Source organism: Kryptolebias marmoratus, linkage group LG6 (assembly GCF_001649575.2).
Source record: "Kryptolebias marmoratus isolate JLee-2015 linkage group LG6, ASM164957v2, whole genome shotgun sequence".
In the NCBI taxonomy this organism is placed as follows: Eukaryota; Metazoa; Chordata; class Actinopteri; order Cyprinodontiformes; family Rivulidae; genus Kryptolebias; species Kryptolebias marmoratus.
In genome coordinates this window covers 305,009-317,633 of record NC_051435.1, presented here as the reverse complement: position 1 = coordinate 317,633, position 12,625 = coordinate 305,009, and the positions used below count along the sequence as shown (strand labels likewise).

The 12,625-nt window shown below is 43.8% G+C and overlaps 2 protein-coding genes across 2 annotated transcripts in view; both read right to left on the bottom strand.

Moving 5' to 3' along the window:
* LOC112451394 (titin) overlaps window positions 1-12,625 on the bottom strand; it is a gene marked incomplete at its 3' end in the record, with an annotated part of 470,585 nt that overhangs the window by 301,136 nt on the left and 156,824 nt on the right. The gene's annotated exons all lie outside the window — the stretch shown is intronic.
* Window positions 1-12,625, bottom strand: part of ttn.1 (titin, tandem duplicate 1) — a 144,512-nt gene that overhangs the window by 79,977 nt on the left and 51,910 nt on the right. Inside the window, exons 83-107 of the mRNA XM_037975997.1 lie at window positions 10,409-10,532; window positions 10,068-10,334; window positions 9,830-9,927; window positions 9,525-9,693; window positions 9,030-9,299; window positions 8,677-8,943; window positions 8,309-8,587; window positions 7,818-8,226; window positions 7,426-7,550; window positions 7,071-7,337; window positions 5,772-6,041; window positions 5,391-5,690; window positions 4,999-5,301; window positions 4,567-4,754; window positions 4,325-4,439; window positions 3,912-4,199; window positions 3,663-3,814; window positions 3,148-3,295; window positions 2,814-2,991; window positions 2,607-2,728; window positions 2,210-2,497; window positions 1,769-2,065; window positions 1,499-1,685; window positions 514-629; window positions 69-368 (exon numbers count right to left, since the gene is read on the bottom strand). Of these exons, the coding sequence (XP_037831925.1) occupies window positions 69-368; window positions 514-629; window positions 1,499-1,685; window positions 1,769-2,065; window positions 2,210-2,497; window positions 2,607-2,728; window positions 2,814-2,991; window positions 3,148-3,295; window positions 3,663-3,814; window positions 3,912-4,199; window positions 4,325-4,439; window positions 4,567-4,754; window positions 4,999-5,301; window positions 5,391-5,690; window positions 5,772-6,041; window positions 7,071-7,337; window positions 7,426-7,550; window positions 7,818-8,226; window positions 8,309-8,587; window positions 8,677-8,943; window positions 9,030-9,299; window positions 9,525-9,693; window positions 9,830-9,927; window positions 10,068-10,334; window positions 10,409-10,532 (5,527 nt within the window). The remainder of the gene's footprint in view (window positions 1-68; window positions 369-513; window positions 630-1,498; window positions 1,686-1,768; window positions 2,066-2,209; window positions 2,498-2,606; window positions 2,729-2,813; window positions 2,992-3,147; window positions 3,296-3,662; window positions 3,815-3,911; window positions 4,200-4,324; window positions 4,440-4,566; window positions 4,755-4,998; window positions 5,302-5,390; window positions 5,691-5,771; window positions 6,042-7,070; window positions 7,338-7,425; window positions 7,551-7,817; window positions 8,227-8,308; window positions 8,588-8,676; window positions 8,944-9,029; window positions 9,300-9,524; window positions 9,694-9,829; window positions 9,928-10,067; window positions 10,335-10,408; window positions 10,533-12,625) is intronic.

Below are 12,625 nucleotides of genomic sequence, written 5' to 3'. Positions count from 1 at the left end.
ATAAAAACCAGACTGTTAGTTCAGAAAGGAATTATTTTTTTCCAAACAATGTTTTATGCCAGACTTACAAAGTCTCTCCTTGCAGACCACAGGGTCGCTGGGCTCGCTGGGTTCACTCTCCCCGGCCTTGTTGACAGCTTTGACCCTGAATGAGTACTCCTGTTTCTCCATCAGACCCTGCAGCTGGTGCTCTGTCTGAGGAACATCCTCTGCAATCCGGATCCATTCTTCACTGCCACTCTTCTGGAACTCGATGATGTAGCCTTCAATCTTTGCCCCACCATCATGCTCTGGACGTGTCCATGCTAGCACAGCTGAGGTCTTGGCAACATCCCTGACAACAGGTTTACCAGGTGCCCATGGAGGATCTAACAAAAAGTTCCATGTTATTATAGAATTCACTGATTACCCAACACCTTACTGTGATGATAAATGTTCCTGGGTAAATTCTGATCCTGATACAACTCTCAGTTGAATTTTTGACTGGATGGTACGGATGGACTTGTGACATACCAATGGGATCTTTGATGAGGACAGGATCTGTCTCTGCACTTGGTTTTCCAGGTCCAGCCAGATTCTCAGCCAGAACACGGAAGCGGTACTTCTTCTTGGTGGAGAGTCCCTTTACTCTGCAACCAGAGGGGCATACAGTAATAAAAAATCATCTGATTAATATTTACTATTAAAATATTGTTTCTGTTATGGGGCGTGTAAATGCATATCCATAAGCCATGAAAAGAAAAACAGGCTTCAAATCTAAAAGAGAGAGAAAACAGGATAAGGTAAAACTGGTCAACTACTGAAATTCAAGAACAGGAAACACAAGGAAGGATTACTTGCTGCTGAAATTACAGTAAAGATATTAAGTTTATAAAAATTAAAGACACAAAGCATGATAGTAAACCATCCAAGTTTTTACAAAGAAAACCCAAGTGCTTACCAGAAGCAGGAAAATTACTTTCAAAAATAGTATCAGTGAAGAGAAAAACATTAAGCCACAAACACTGTAATAAAATGACAAGAGATTCAATATTTCTTCTAAATACTTGCAAATGCCTCTAATTTCTGCAGAAATTTAAATTGATATACTTCAGCCTCACTGCAGCCATTAATGCAGTTGTAATATTGAACTCTTGGCCTTTTTTGCTCAGACTTTATTGTGACACTTCTAAAAAGGTAATTGCACATTTTGTTTTATGTCTTCCTGTTTTATCTAACCAGAGGCTGTCTTATTATTCTAACAAAAGACAATTCCTGTTTGATTGTTTTTTATTTTGAAAAGACACAATCCCCAAAAGCAATTTAGAGACAAAATGCCACAAACTGATTTTTATTTTTACTGACACAACAAATTACTAGAATATATTTTAAAAGAATTATGTAAAATTTGAGTTGCAATTTAAGTTAACTGGATTCAATTTGTTTTATTCTGAAGGAGGCAAAGAATATAAGTGTGAGAAACCACAGCTATAAAAACCTGACAGCTATGTTTATTTACCTAAAGGTTGTGTCTTTTATAGGCAGCTTGTTGCATCGAATCCATTTGTCGCTCTCTGGATCAAACTTCTCAATCCAGTATCCGGTAATGGGGCTGCCGCCATCCTCATCAGGCTCCAACCAGGTCAGGGTCACTGCATCCTTGGCGATGTCAGAAGGAGTGACTCTGGTTGGAGGACCAGGAGGATCTGAAAGTGATGGAGAGTACCATGATTTGTAAAGAGTGTTTGGTTGGCTTTTGAACCATGGGCTGACATGTAGAACAACATACCAAAGGAGTACTTTGCAATGATCGGCGTGTGCTCTGTCGGTACACCAATGCCATACTGGTTCTCAGCGCTGATCCTGAAGACATACTCCTTCAGAGCTATGAGCTTGCATGCCTTGAAGGTGGTGTGTTTTACTGTGGCTGATAATTTGACCCAGTCCTCTTTGTCCAGTTGACGGCACTCCACAATGTAGTTGGTGATGGGGGAGCCACCATCATCCCTGGGAGGGTTCCAGGCCAGTACGCAGGACTCATTGGTGACCTCAGAGATGTCAAAGGCAGCTGGAGGGCCCGGTTTATCTGAAGAGAAGGAAACAACACAAGGACCGGTCAAAGGCTGCATGCAAGTTACATTTGGTTCTGAAACCACAACACAATGTATAACAGAGTAAGACAAGCTGTGTGGCGCTCGATACTTATTACTTGATGCATTCAATTTTGTACCAAGGATGTTGACATCGACGGTTGCGGTGGCACGGCCGCACAGGTTGACAGCCTCAATGATGTAAGTGGCAGTGTCTCCTCTGGTGGTGTTGCTTATGGAAAGTTTGGAGTGCCCTGGTTGGGTGTCAATGGTGATGCGTTCATCAGGTCTGAGGACTAAGTCAGCCTTGGTCCATTTTACCCGAGGATCAGGTTGTCCTTTGACGTCTGCAGGAAGCTCAATCTTGGTCCCAGCTCTGGCTGTCAGACCAGCAAGCAACTTCACATCCAGCTGGATCTCAGGAGGTTCTGTTAGAATAACAGAAACAGTCACATTCTACGATCAATTTCTCCACCTTTCTGGTAGTTTTATTTTACATCAGTAACATCCTGTCAGGATGAACTCAGACCAGCCCACCTCTTGCATCCACAGCCTGGATTTCATCAGTAGCCCTGCAGGGTCTGCTGGCCCCCAACTTGTTAAAAGCTCGGACTCTGTAGGCGTACCACTGGCCCTCAATCAGGCCGGTCACCTGGAACCTGTGACACAAACAATTATCACCTTCACCTGAGCCATAAAACAGACAAGAGTGATGACAACTGAACACAAAGACTTCAGTCTTACTTGAGTTCAGGGATGGGGTCACCGCAAGGCTCCCACTTATCTGTCCCACGCTGACACTTGTCCACCACATAGCCTTTGATTGGAGCTCCACCATCATACTTTGGAGGTTCCCAGGAAAGGAAGATGCTCTTTGCACTCTTATCACGCCACTTTAGGTTCTCAGGAGGATCAGGAACAGCTTTAAAATACATTAAAACAGAGATCAGATTCTAGCCCTTTACATGTTTCAAAAAAAAATTGTGTTAAAATTTAAACTTTTAAAAATTAAACCTTAATTTTGGGAACTGATTTAAAATGTTTCTCCACTCTACAGATGGGGTTAATAAACACTCACTGGCAGGTGAGGAGACGTTGACGGGTTCATCGATGTATGCTGGTTCTCCTGGTCCACACTTGTTGCAGGCGATAACGCTAAACAGATACTCTTTTCCCTCAATCACATCCGTTACAGTGTGCTCCAGGTCCATGATGCCAGTAGCCACCTAAACAAAACACCAGCACAGACACAAGAAAGTCAACAAAAACTTACAGATCCTGTAGAGTTTTGGAGTTTGACGCTATTTAATATGAGGACAGTGTTCAGAGAGAATTACAACAAAAGGCCTAACTCATCCCAGTAGCCCACTCCATTAGAACCATTCACCTAATTGGAAAGAAGTCTGTTGAATCTTTGTATTTTTTTTCAAGTGAAACCCCAGACATTTACTTTCATCTCACAGCATTTTCTAACAAATGTATTAACACAGTCAGACTAACTGGAGATTTCTCACACTTTGTAGTAATGCCAGGTGCTCACATTGAACTTTTCTAAAGCCTTTAATTGTTTCAGAAAAGTTATCCCAGATCTACCTTGGCCCAGGTCTTTCGAGAAACTTCTCTCTTTTCAATCTGATAGTGGGTGACTGGACTTCCTCCATCGTGCTCTGGAGGCTCCCACATCAGGTGGACATGGCGTCGCGTCACCTCAGCCACCTTGAAGTCTTTGGGGGCACTGGGGCATGCTGGGAAAATAAAAACAAAACAGATGAGCTTTAGAAAAACAGATTTCCAAAACCGTTTGGACTAATTTTCTGGCTCCAGCTTAGAAACTATTCCTACCAATGACATTGACTTCGATGTCTCCGGAGATGGATGAGACGTCGTTCTCCAGCTGCAGGGTGTACACGCCTTTGTCTGGACGGACACTTGGCGAGATTGTCATCTCTGTGTACGTGGGCTTTGTCACCATGGAAACACGCTCATCAGCAGCGGTCAGCTCTTTCTCCCCGAATGTCCACTTAGCAGTAGGAGTTGGGTATCCAGTGATGGGGACTCTGATGGTGAGAGGCTGCGGGACAATCACCTCCAGACCATTTCTGAAGCCACTTAGGTCAAAGGTTGAACCAACTGTAGAAAGCAAAAAGATTTCCAGATCCTTGACATTTCAAGACAAATAAACAGATTTATTGAAACAACACTGAAGAATTGGTGTATAAAACTTTAGTCAGCAGTGATTCCATTGATTTTCTCACCATGTGGGTCGTCAGCAAGAAGAGGTCCGAGCTGCTCAGCTGGATCTGAAACACCAGCAGCATTCTCAGCACAAACTCTGTAAAGGTACTTCTGACCAGGCTTCAGTCCAGAAACCTGAGGAAGAAGAGTTAAAAGACACAGACAAGAGTCAGTGAACACTCAGCTAGAAAATGATCTGGGAAACAAACAAGGAAATCAGCAGAAGTCTGAAGGACATCATGACTGTGTAGGAAATGCGTACCCGGTAAAAAAGGTCCGGACACAGTCTGGCGTTGCAGCGCAGCCACTTGTCAGAACCTTCATCACATTTCTCAATGATGTAACCGGTGATCATGCTCCCACCGTTGCTTGAAGGTGTTTCCCAGGTCAGGCTGACAGCTGTTTGGATTTGGTCACTGTAGTTCAGGTTCAGAGGTGGGCTTGGTCTTTCTGCAGGAGCAGTACAAAAGATTTCTCAGTCTTGTTTTACTTCTTGCCAACAGATGCCCACTGCTCTATGCTTGCTCAGAATGAGGAACTGACTCAAACTGAAGAGTCAAACAATCGATTTGTAACTTACTGAATTGAACAAGTTCACTTCTTTTGTAAATCTTTCTTAGAAGACTGACTTATTTTATGAATAAGCTCATGATGAGCCAAGTAGAAATAATTAAACTGCTGTTTTTTCACTCACCAATAGGATCCATGATCTTGACGGGGTTGGTGGCGGCACTAGGCCTGCCGATGCCAGCTTTGTTCTCAGCTCGCACCCTGAAGATGTACTCCTTGTGCTCTACCACATCGTTCAGGGTGGCTGAGCGGTCACTGGCTCCACACACCAGGGCTGCCTCCCACTTCACAGACGTTCTGTCACGAAGCTCAATCACGTAAGCAGTGATTTCTGAGCCGCCATCAAATTTGGGAGGCTCCCAGGTGACTGTAGCTCCAAATCTATTCACCCCCCCTACTGCAACATTTTCTGGAGCATCTGGAACATCTAAAGGTTGACAATAAACACAGGAGTCGTGTGGTTACATTGAAAGTTTGCAGACGGTTTGTAAAACTAGGCTGGAAGGGTTTGCTTACCAAACTTGTTCTTGGCCTGAACGGCATCTTCAGTGGTAACAGTGGGTCCACTGCCGACCCTGTTCCGAGCACAGACTCTGAACAGATACAGGGAGTCTTTCTGGAGTCCACTGACACAGTACTCCGGAGCATCAGCACGGTCTGTTGCCAGAGTCCAGGTCTTGCGCTTTACATCACGTCGTTCCACAATGTAAGCAATAATCTTACTGCCACCGTCGCATTCAGGCTCTTCCCAGGCTAAGCTGACTTCACCATCGGCAGTGTCAACCACCCTCAGGTTCTTTACGGGTCCAGGCACATCTGAAAATCCCAAACATGACACTGAGCACTTTCATCTACCTAATTAGGGGTGATCCAGTTACCTTTCACCCTCAGACTCACCAATGACATCCAGGTTGATGAATGCCTCCCCCTCGCCATGCTTGTTTTTGATTACCACTCGATACCGGCCCTGGTCTTCCTTGCTTGGGCTCTTCAGACGATACTCAGTCTTGTCGACTGAAGTGTCGACATTCTGAACTGGAAGACTTTGTCCCTCAAAAAACCACTCGGCATCAGCCCGCGGATAGGCATCGTAGGGAACAATCATGACAAAGGGTTTCCCGGCATCGGTCACCAGACTCTGGTCAGTGGTTTTGATCTTTGGAATGGCTGCAGAGGGAAATTTAATAGGATTTAATTGGATGGTAAGGCTGGATCGTTTGAAACAACTTGAAATCCCTTTTTATATATATTTTTATTTTCCAGTCAATAAGGCGCACTGAAAAGCCTTCAATTTTCTCAAAAAACGACAGTGCGCCTTATAATGCAGAGCGCCTTATATATGTAAGAAGTTGTAATGACAGCGCGCGGTGGAGGCGTTTATACTTGATGTGTACGTTGGTGCAGTATCCTTCTGTGAGTTGTGAACCTTTGATTATCTTTGTGATCTCTCATAGAGGGATCATATAAACGCTGATTCAGGCGAACCAGCTCCGCTAGAGCAGAAGTTCCCAACCCCGGTCCCTGGGTCATTTGGTACCAGGCCGCACAGAAAGAATAATTAATTTACAGTACTTATGTTTTTTTATTTTTGGAGTCTGAACGACATTTATTTTGAAAACTGACCGGATTCGCTCCACGGCAAATGTCCATGACTCACTCTTGATTCGTGTCAAAACGCTTATCTAGGTCACGTGATATATTACTGCTAAAAACAAACCCACAAGCAGCAAAATGAGTGAAAAACAAAAGTCTCTGGAAGCCCTAGATGGGACCGTCTGGTTACTGAGAAACAGGCTCAGGGCTCCACTGATTCAGAGTTATGGTGAGCTGGATTCTTTGAGCACTTTATATTTGTGGTGTCTCTTATTTTAAAGGGCGTGTTTAAACACAGAGAACATCAGGGGGAGGAGAGGCTGTTATTCATGCTGATAATGCAATACCAGGACGCAACGAACAAAGCTGCGAGGACAAGTTGGATTTACGTTTATTGTTTTAAAAAATAAAATGTATGTGCAGGAGGATGCGCCTTACAGTCAGGTGTGCCTTATATATGACAAAAAAATTTGAAAATGGACCATTCATTGACAGTGCGCCCTATAGTGCAGGAAATACGGTAGATATAAAGTACCTACAGAGACCCAGAAAGGAGAAGCGGGTAAAGAAAATGAATGAACTCTTTCAGCAGAAATGACTTACCTGCCAGCTCCAACTTGGCTCGGGCATCCTTGTCTTTGGCTACAATCCGGTACTCTCCCTGGTCTCTAGGTCTGATCTCACAGACCTGCAGCCTGTGGACTTTACCCTCGCTGATCATCTGGTACTTGTCTCCCTGAACAATAATCATATTGTTCCTCATCCACTTCACCTCCACCCGGTCCTTGTTGAGTTCCACCTCAAACACCACATCGGAGCCTGGAGGTTCGAACATGTCTTGTGGTGGTCGGATGATCTCCACCGGAGTCTCTGCACAACAGAAATACAGACCCACTGTGAATATTTGATATGTGTACTTTTAAGCTTTTTTGAAAATAAGTAGAAATGAGGAGTTGACCTTCAACAAAGAGTCTGGCTCTGGTCCTCCTCTCGTCAACACCGCAGGCGTATTCACATTCATCATCAGGTCTGCATACCTTGATGATCAGTCTGCATATCTTGCCTTCCTTTTCCATGTGATATCTGTAAAAACGCCACACAAATGATTCACATAAAACTTTGTTGAAGTCTGCTTCTTCTACAGTTTCAGCTGCTGTTAACTGAAGTTCTCAGGCTGAAATAATAATTAAATGAAAAAACAACAAATTGTGTGGGTGCTCATAGGTGTATTTCAGCTTGGTTTCAAGATTGTAGTGTTTTTTAATCTTGGAGCAGATTGATTTTTACTGAGAATGTTCTACTGCTTCTCTGTAAAATTATTAGTTTCCGGGGTAAAATTAAAAAGGGTACCTTGGTCCTTGTCTGATTTCTCGTCCATTCCTGTACCACTTGACAGCAGCCTTCTCCTTGCTCAGTTTACAGGTGAATTCTGCGTCCTCAAACTCAGTGATGGTCTGGTCTTTGAGCTGTGCCGTGAAGTCTGTTGGCGCTTCGCTGATGATCAGCTCAGCAGCACACTTGTCGTCTCCAACCACAGCTGTGTACTCGCCTTCGTCGTCCATGACACAGTCCTTGATGGTTAGGGTGTGTTTGAGGCCGTCAGCTCTGTACACAATGCGTTTGCTCAGCGTAATTTCCTGGCCAGCCTTCATCCACTGTACGGTAACCTCAGGCCGGTTCACCTTACAAGTGAAGCTAATGGTCTTCTTCTCCTGAGTCTCGATGTCCTCAATAGGTTCCAGGAATTTCAGCTTCTCCTCTGTGGAGTCACAGGAGGTGTACAGAATCAGTGTTCCATACAAAAACAACAAGGCAGCAGGGTCTACATGCACTTTATTTACCTGTGACTTTTGCACTGGCGCTGCACTTGGCATGTTCCCCTCTGTGATTGTTCAGAGAGACGGTGTAGGTGGCCTCATCGGCCTTCTGAGCATCCTTAATTCTCAGAGAGAAGACATTATCTCTCTGAGCCATGATGTACTTGCTGGTTTCAAAGATGGTCTCCTCGTTCTTCAGCCACTTGGCCTTGGCTCCCTCTGTGTTGGTCTCACAGTTGAAAACAATCTCATTTCCTTCCTTCACCACCATGTCTTTAATCGGAGTAATGATCCTCAGTTTTTCTGTAGTGAAAAACAAACCCATTAACACCAGCCTGAAGAACTTACTCTAACTCTAAGACAAGCTGCTAAGAAGAAGGAAAACCTCCTACCTATCACACAGAGATCAGCTGAGGCCTTAACGCTGCCGATGTGGGCTACGTAGCCGCCCTCATCTTTCAGGTCACAGTTTTTCACAATAAGAGCCCTTCTTTTTCCTTCAGTGATGATGGTGTATTTCTCCCCATCCTCAACTTCTTTGTCACCTCTGAACCATTTCACCTCATAGGTATCTTTGGAGACAGAGCAGGCAAACTCTGCCTTCTCGCCCTCCACCACCTCCTGGTTCTGAGGACGGGAGATGAACTCAGCTGCTAGTTCTGGAAAGAAAAAGAGATAGACCAAGGTAAGATTAAGAGTCAAAATCCTTCAAATGTTTAATGACCTCTTGTCTTTGTGTCTTTACCATTGAGTTTAAGTGTGGCAGACGTCCGGACTGTGGGACTTAGTCTGCAGTTGTATTCCCCAGCATCTTCCATCCTCAGGTCCTGGATAATCAAGATCCTCTTGCGTCCATCCATGATCTGATCGTAGCGGCCGCCCTCTGGCAGCTCCTCGTCCCCTCGGTACCAGGTGACCTCAGCGTTAGCCTTTGAGACTTCACAGATCATTTTCACGCTGTCTGTTTCTGTTCCTTCCACGTTGGACAGGTTCTTGGTGAACGTAGCTGCTTCCTCTGAGGACACAAGCATCAGCGTTTTGGTTTCAGGTTAGTGTACATTTTTACTCTGTGCTCAATGGTTTTATTTAGATAGAACTTGCAAACTGCAAAGTAACCTCACATGGAAGTGTTCGATTTTTAAAAAAAATTTATGTCCTGTTTTATTAAAATGTGAAGAAAGATCTCCTATTTTGTGTAAAAATAAACCTAATGCTTGATCTAATGAATAATGTTCCTCACCAATGACAGTGAGCATGCCGGAGGTCTTAGAGGTTCTTGCATCACATTCGTATTCAGCCTCATCATCAAACACCGACTTGTGGATGATAAGGATTCTCTTTACTTCTTTAGCAATGATCTCGTACTTCTTTCCTTTCCTGATCTCACTGCCATCCTTGAACCACCGAACCTTGAAAAAACAACAGCATCATCAGAGTGAAACAAACCTCAGAGAAGTTACGCTTTACCAGAGATTAACTGTATTTAACTGGTCTCTAACGGACTGACTGACTGGTTTTGAAATGCTGAGTGTTTTCTCGCCTTACCTTGGCAGACTCGCGGGACACTTCACATTCAAACCTGGCAGATTCTTTTTCTCTGACCTCAACATCCTGCAGAGGCTTTGCAAACTCCACATAGGGAGCTGTGGAACAAAGATGATCCCACAGGTCATTTATTTTGTTTACAGTAACGGTTCTAACATCAGTGTACTGAAGTTTCTTTATTCTGACGGTCAGCTGAAGATGTAACTGAACATGATCAGTTAAAGAAATTCATGCTTACGTGTAACTTCCAGGAAGCATGAAGTCTTGAACTCTTTGGCATCACACGTGTACATCTTGGCATCGTCTGGAGAGCAGTCGTGGATGATGAGCGCCCTCTTGCGTCCATCAGCGATTGTGTCATACTTCTTGGTCTTTCTGATTTCCTGTCCTTCTCTGAACCAGCGAACCTCTGCATTCTCTCTGGAAACTTCACATTCCAGCATGGCGGTGGCTTCCTCCTCCACCGTCTGGTCCTCTAGAGGCTTTGTAAACTCCACTGGTGGCTCTGAACACAAATGCACACGTTGGTACACAACCAGCTGCTGCGATCACTGCTCCTCGTATGTTTGAGTGCTATACCTCTGACGATAAGCTGAGCTGCAGTCTGGAAGTCTTTGGCGGTCAGTTTGACCTCACCGGCCTCCGTCAGCTTCACGTCTCGGACGGTCAGGGTGTGAATCCTACCTGCCACCCGAGTCTTCACCTACAGAGACAGAAACATATTTACTGTTCAATCTGTTTAATGCTTTCTTTACAGACAGCACCTGAACTCAACTTATTTTTATTAAATTTTAAATTATTTTATACTAAAATACTGCACATTTATTGTTTTATGATTTATTTCATTAGCACAAACAAAGAAAATGATAGAAAACAGGATTTTAGTTTGTTATAAACATTTTAACATACTGGATAAATATGTATTTTAACATATGAATAAATTAACTGACTACAAATCTGATTTTTAAATGTTTTGCTGTAATGTTTTTATGTAAAAAGACATTTAAAATTAAAATTTTATATGTTTGTGTTTTTTAAATAAATTTTGACTTTTTGGAAACTCATTTGATTTGCATTAAGTATGTTCATCCTTATAAAAAAAACAACTTTTTTTTATTCTATAAATTCAGAATAGATTTGCTGGAATAACAAGCAGAAAACTTAGCTAAGAATAGATTCTTGGTGATCTAGGACATGGCAAATCCGAAAAAAGTTTTTAAAAACATGCAGTTTAAAGCCTGGAGCTTCATACTCTCCAGTTTTGAATTGAAAAAGCTCCCCAGGGGGAAAAGGAAACATCTTCAACTACAGAACAGAACTCCTGCTGTTTAGTTTGAGAATTAAAAAGATATTTGGACAAGAATAAAATAAACAAAGATGTTCAGGTTTTTTTTTTCTATTAAAAAAGTATTAGTGGCAGATATCCAAGACAGCCTCAAGAATGAAGAGCTGGACTGCACAAGGGCCTGACATGAACGCCTAGCAGTACTGATAACCAGCAGCTAATAAAAGAGACCCACCCTGAGTGGTTGACCCAAAGCCAGACAGTATTGATCATGAAAGACCCCCAGAAAGGGGCAATTGTTTCCAACTATCGTCAATCACCTGCCTCTGTACAACATGGAAGCTCCTGTCAGGCATCATAGCGGCTAAGATGAACAGGTTCATGGGTCAGTATCTGAGCGAGGCACAGAATGGAACCAACACCAGAGGAGCCAAGCACCACCAGCTGCTGGTCCACAGAACTGTAAGACCAGACCCACCAACCTGTGCAGTGCCTGGACTGACTACAGGAAAGCCTCTGACTCCATGCCTCACACATGGATACTGGAGGGCTTTAAACTGTATAACATCAACAGGACACTAAGAGTCTTCATTGAGAACTCAGTGGGAATGTGGAGGACAACTCTAGAGGACCATTCAAAGCCAACTGCACAAGTCAGCATCAAATGCAGCATATACCAAGGTGATGCTCTGTCCCCATTCCTGTTCTGTATGGGCCTGAACCCTCACCCAGATGATTGCAAAGAGTGGCTATGGATGCTGGTTCCAAAGTGGAACAATCATCAGCCACCTCCTTTACATGGATGACATCAAGCGAGACATCGACTCACTGATCCACCTCACCAGGATATACAGCAAGGACATTGGTGTGTCATTCGGACTTGATAAGTGCAGCTGAACTGTCCAAGAGAGGTAAGGTGATCACAGCTGAAGGGGCTGAACTACCTGAAGGCAACTTTGCAGATGTCCAGAACAGCTACAAGTACCTTGGTATACCACAGACAAAATGACAACCAGGATGAAGCCACAAGAAAGTCAGCCACAACCAAGTACCTACAGCGAGTAAGGCAGGTCCTGAAGAGCCAGCTGAACGGTAAGAACAAAGTCCAAGCCAGACATAACAGAACATAACACATATGTGGTGCCAGTCATCAGATACCCTGCTGGTATAATAACCCGGACAAAGGAGGAGATAGAAGCCTCTGACATCAAGACACAAAAGCTCCTCACAATGCACGGAGGGTTTCACCCAAAGTCCAGCCCCCTGAGACTGAACACTAAGAGAAAGGAGGGAGGCAGAGAACTAGTGAGCATCAGTGCCAGTATACAGGATGAAACAACCAAGATCCTGGAGTCCATCAGGAAGAAAGCCTCCAATGATGATCTGCTAAGAGAACATCTCAGGCAGCAGAAACATAATGTGGAAGAGGAGAAAGAGGAACCATCATGGAACAACAAGCCCCTGCACGGCATGTACCATCGGCAGATTGAGGAAGTGGATGATATCAACAA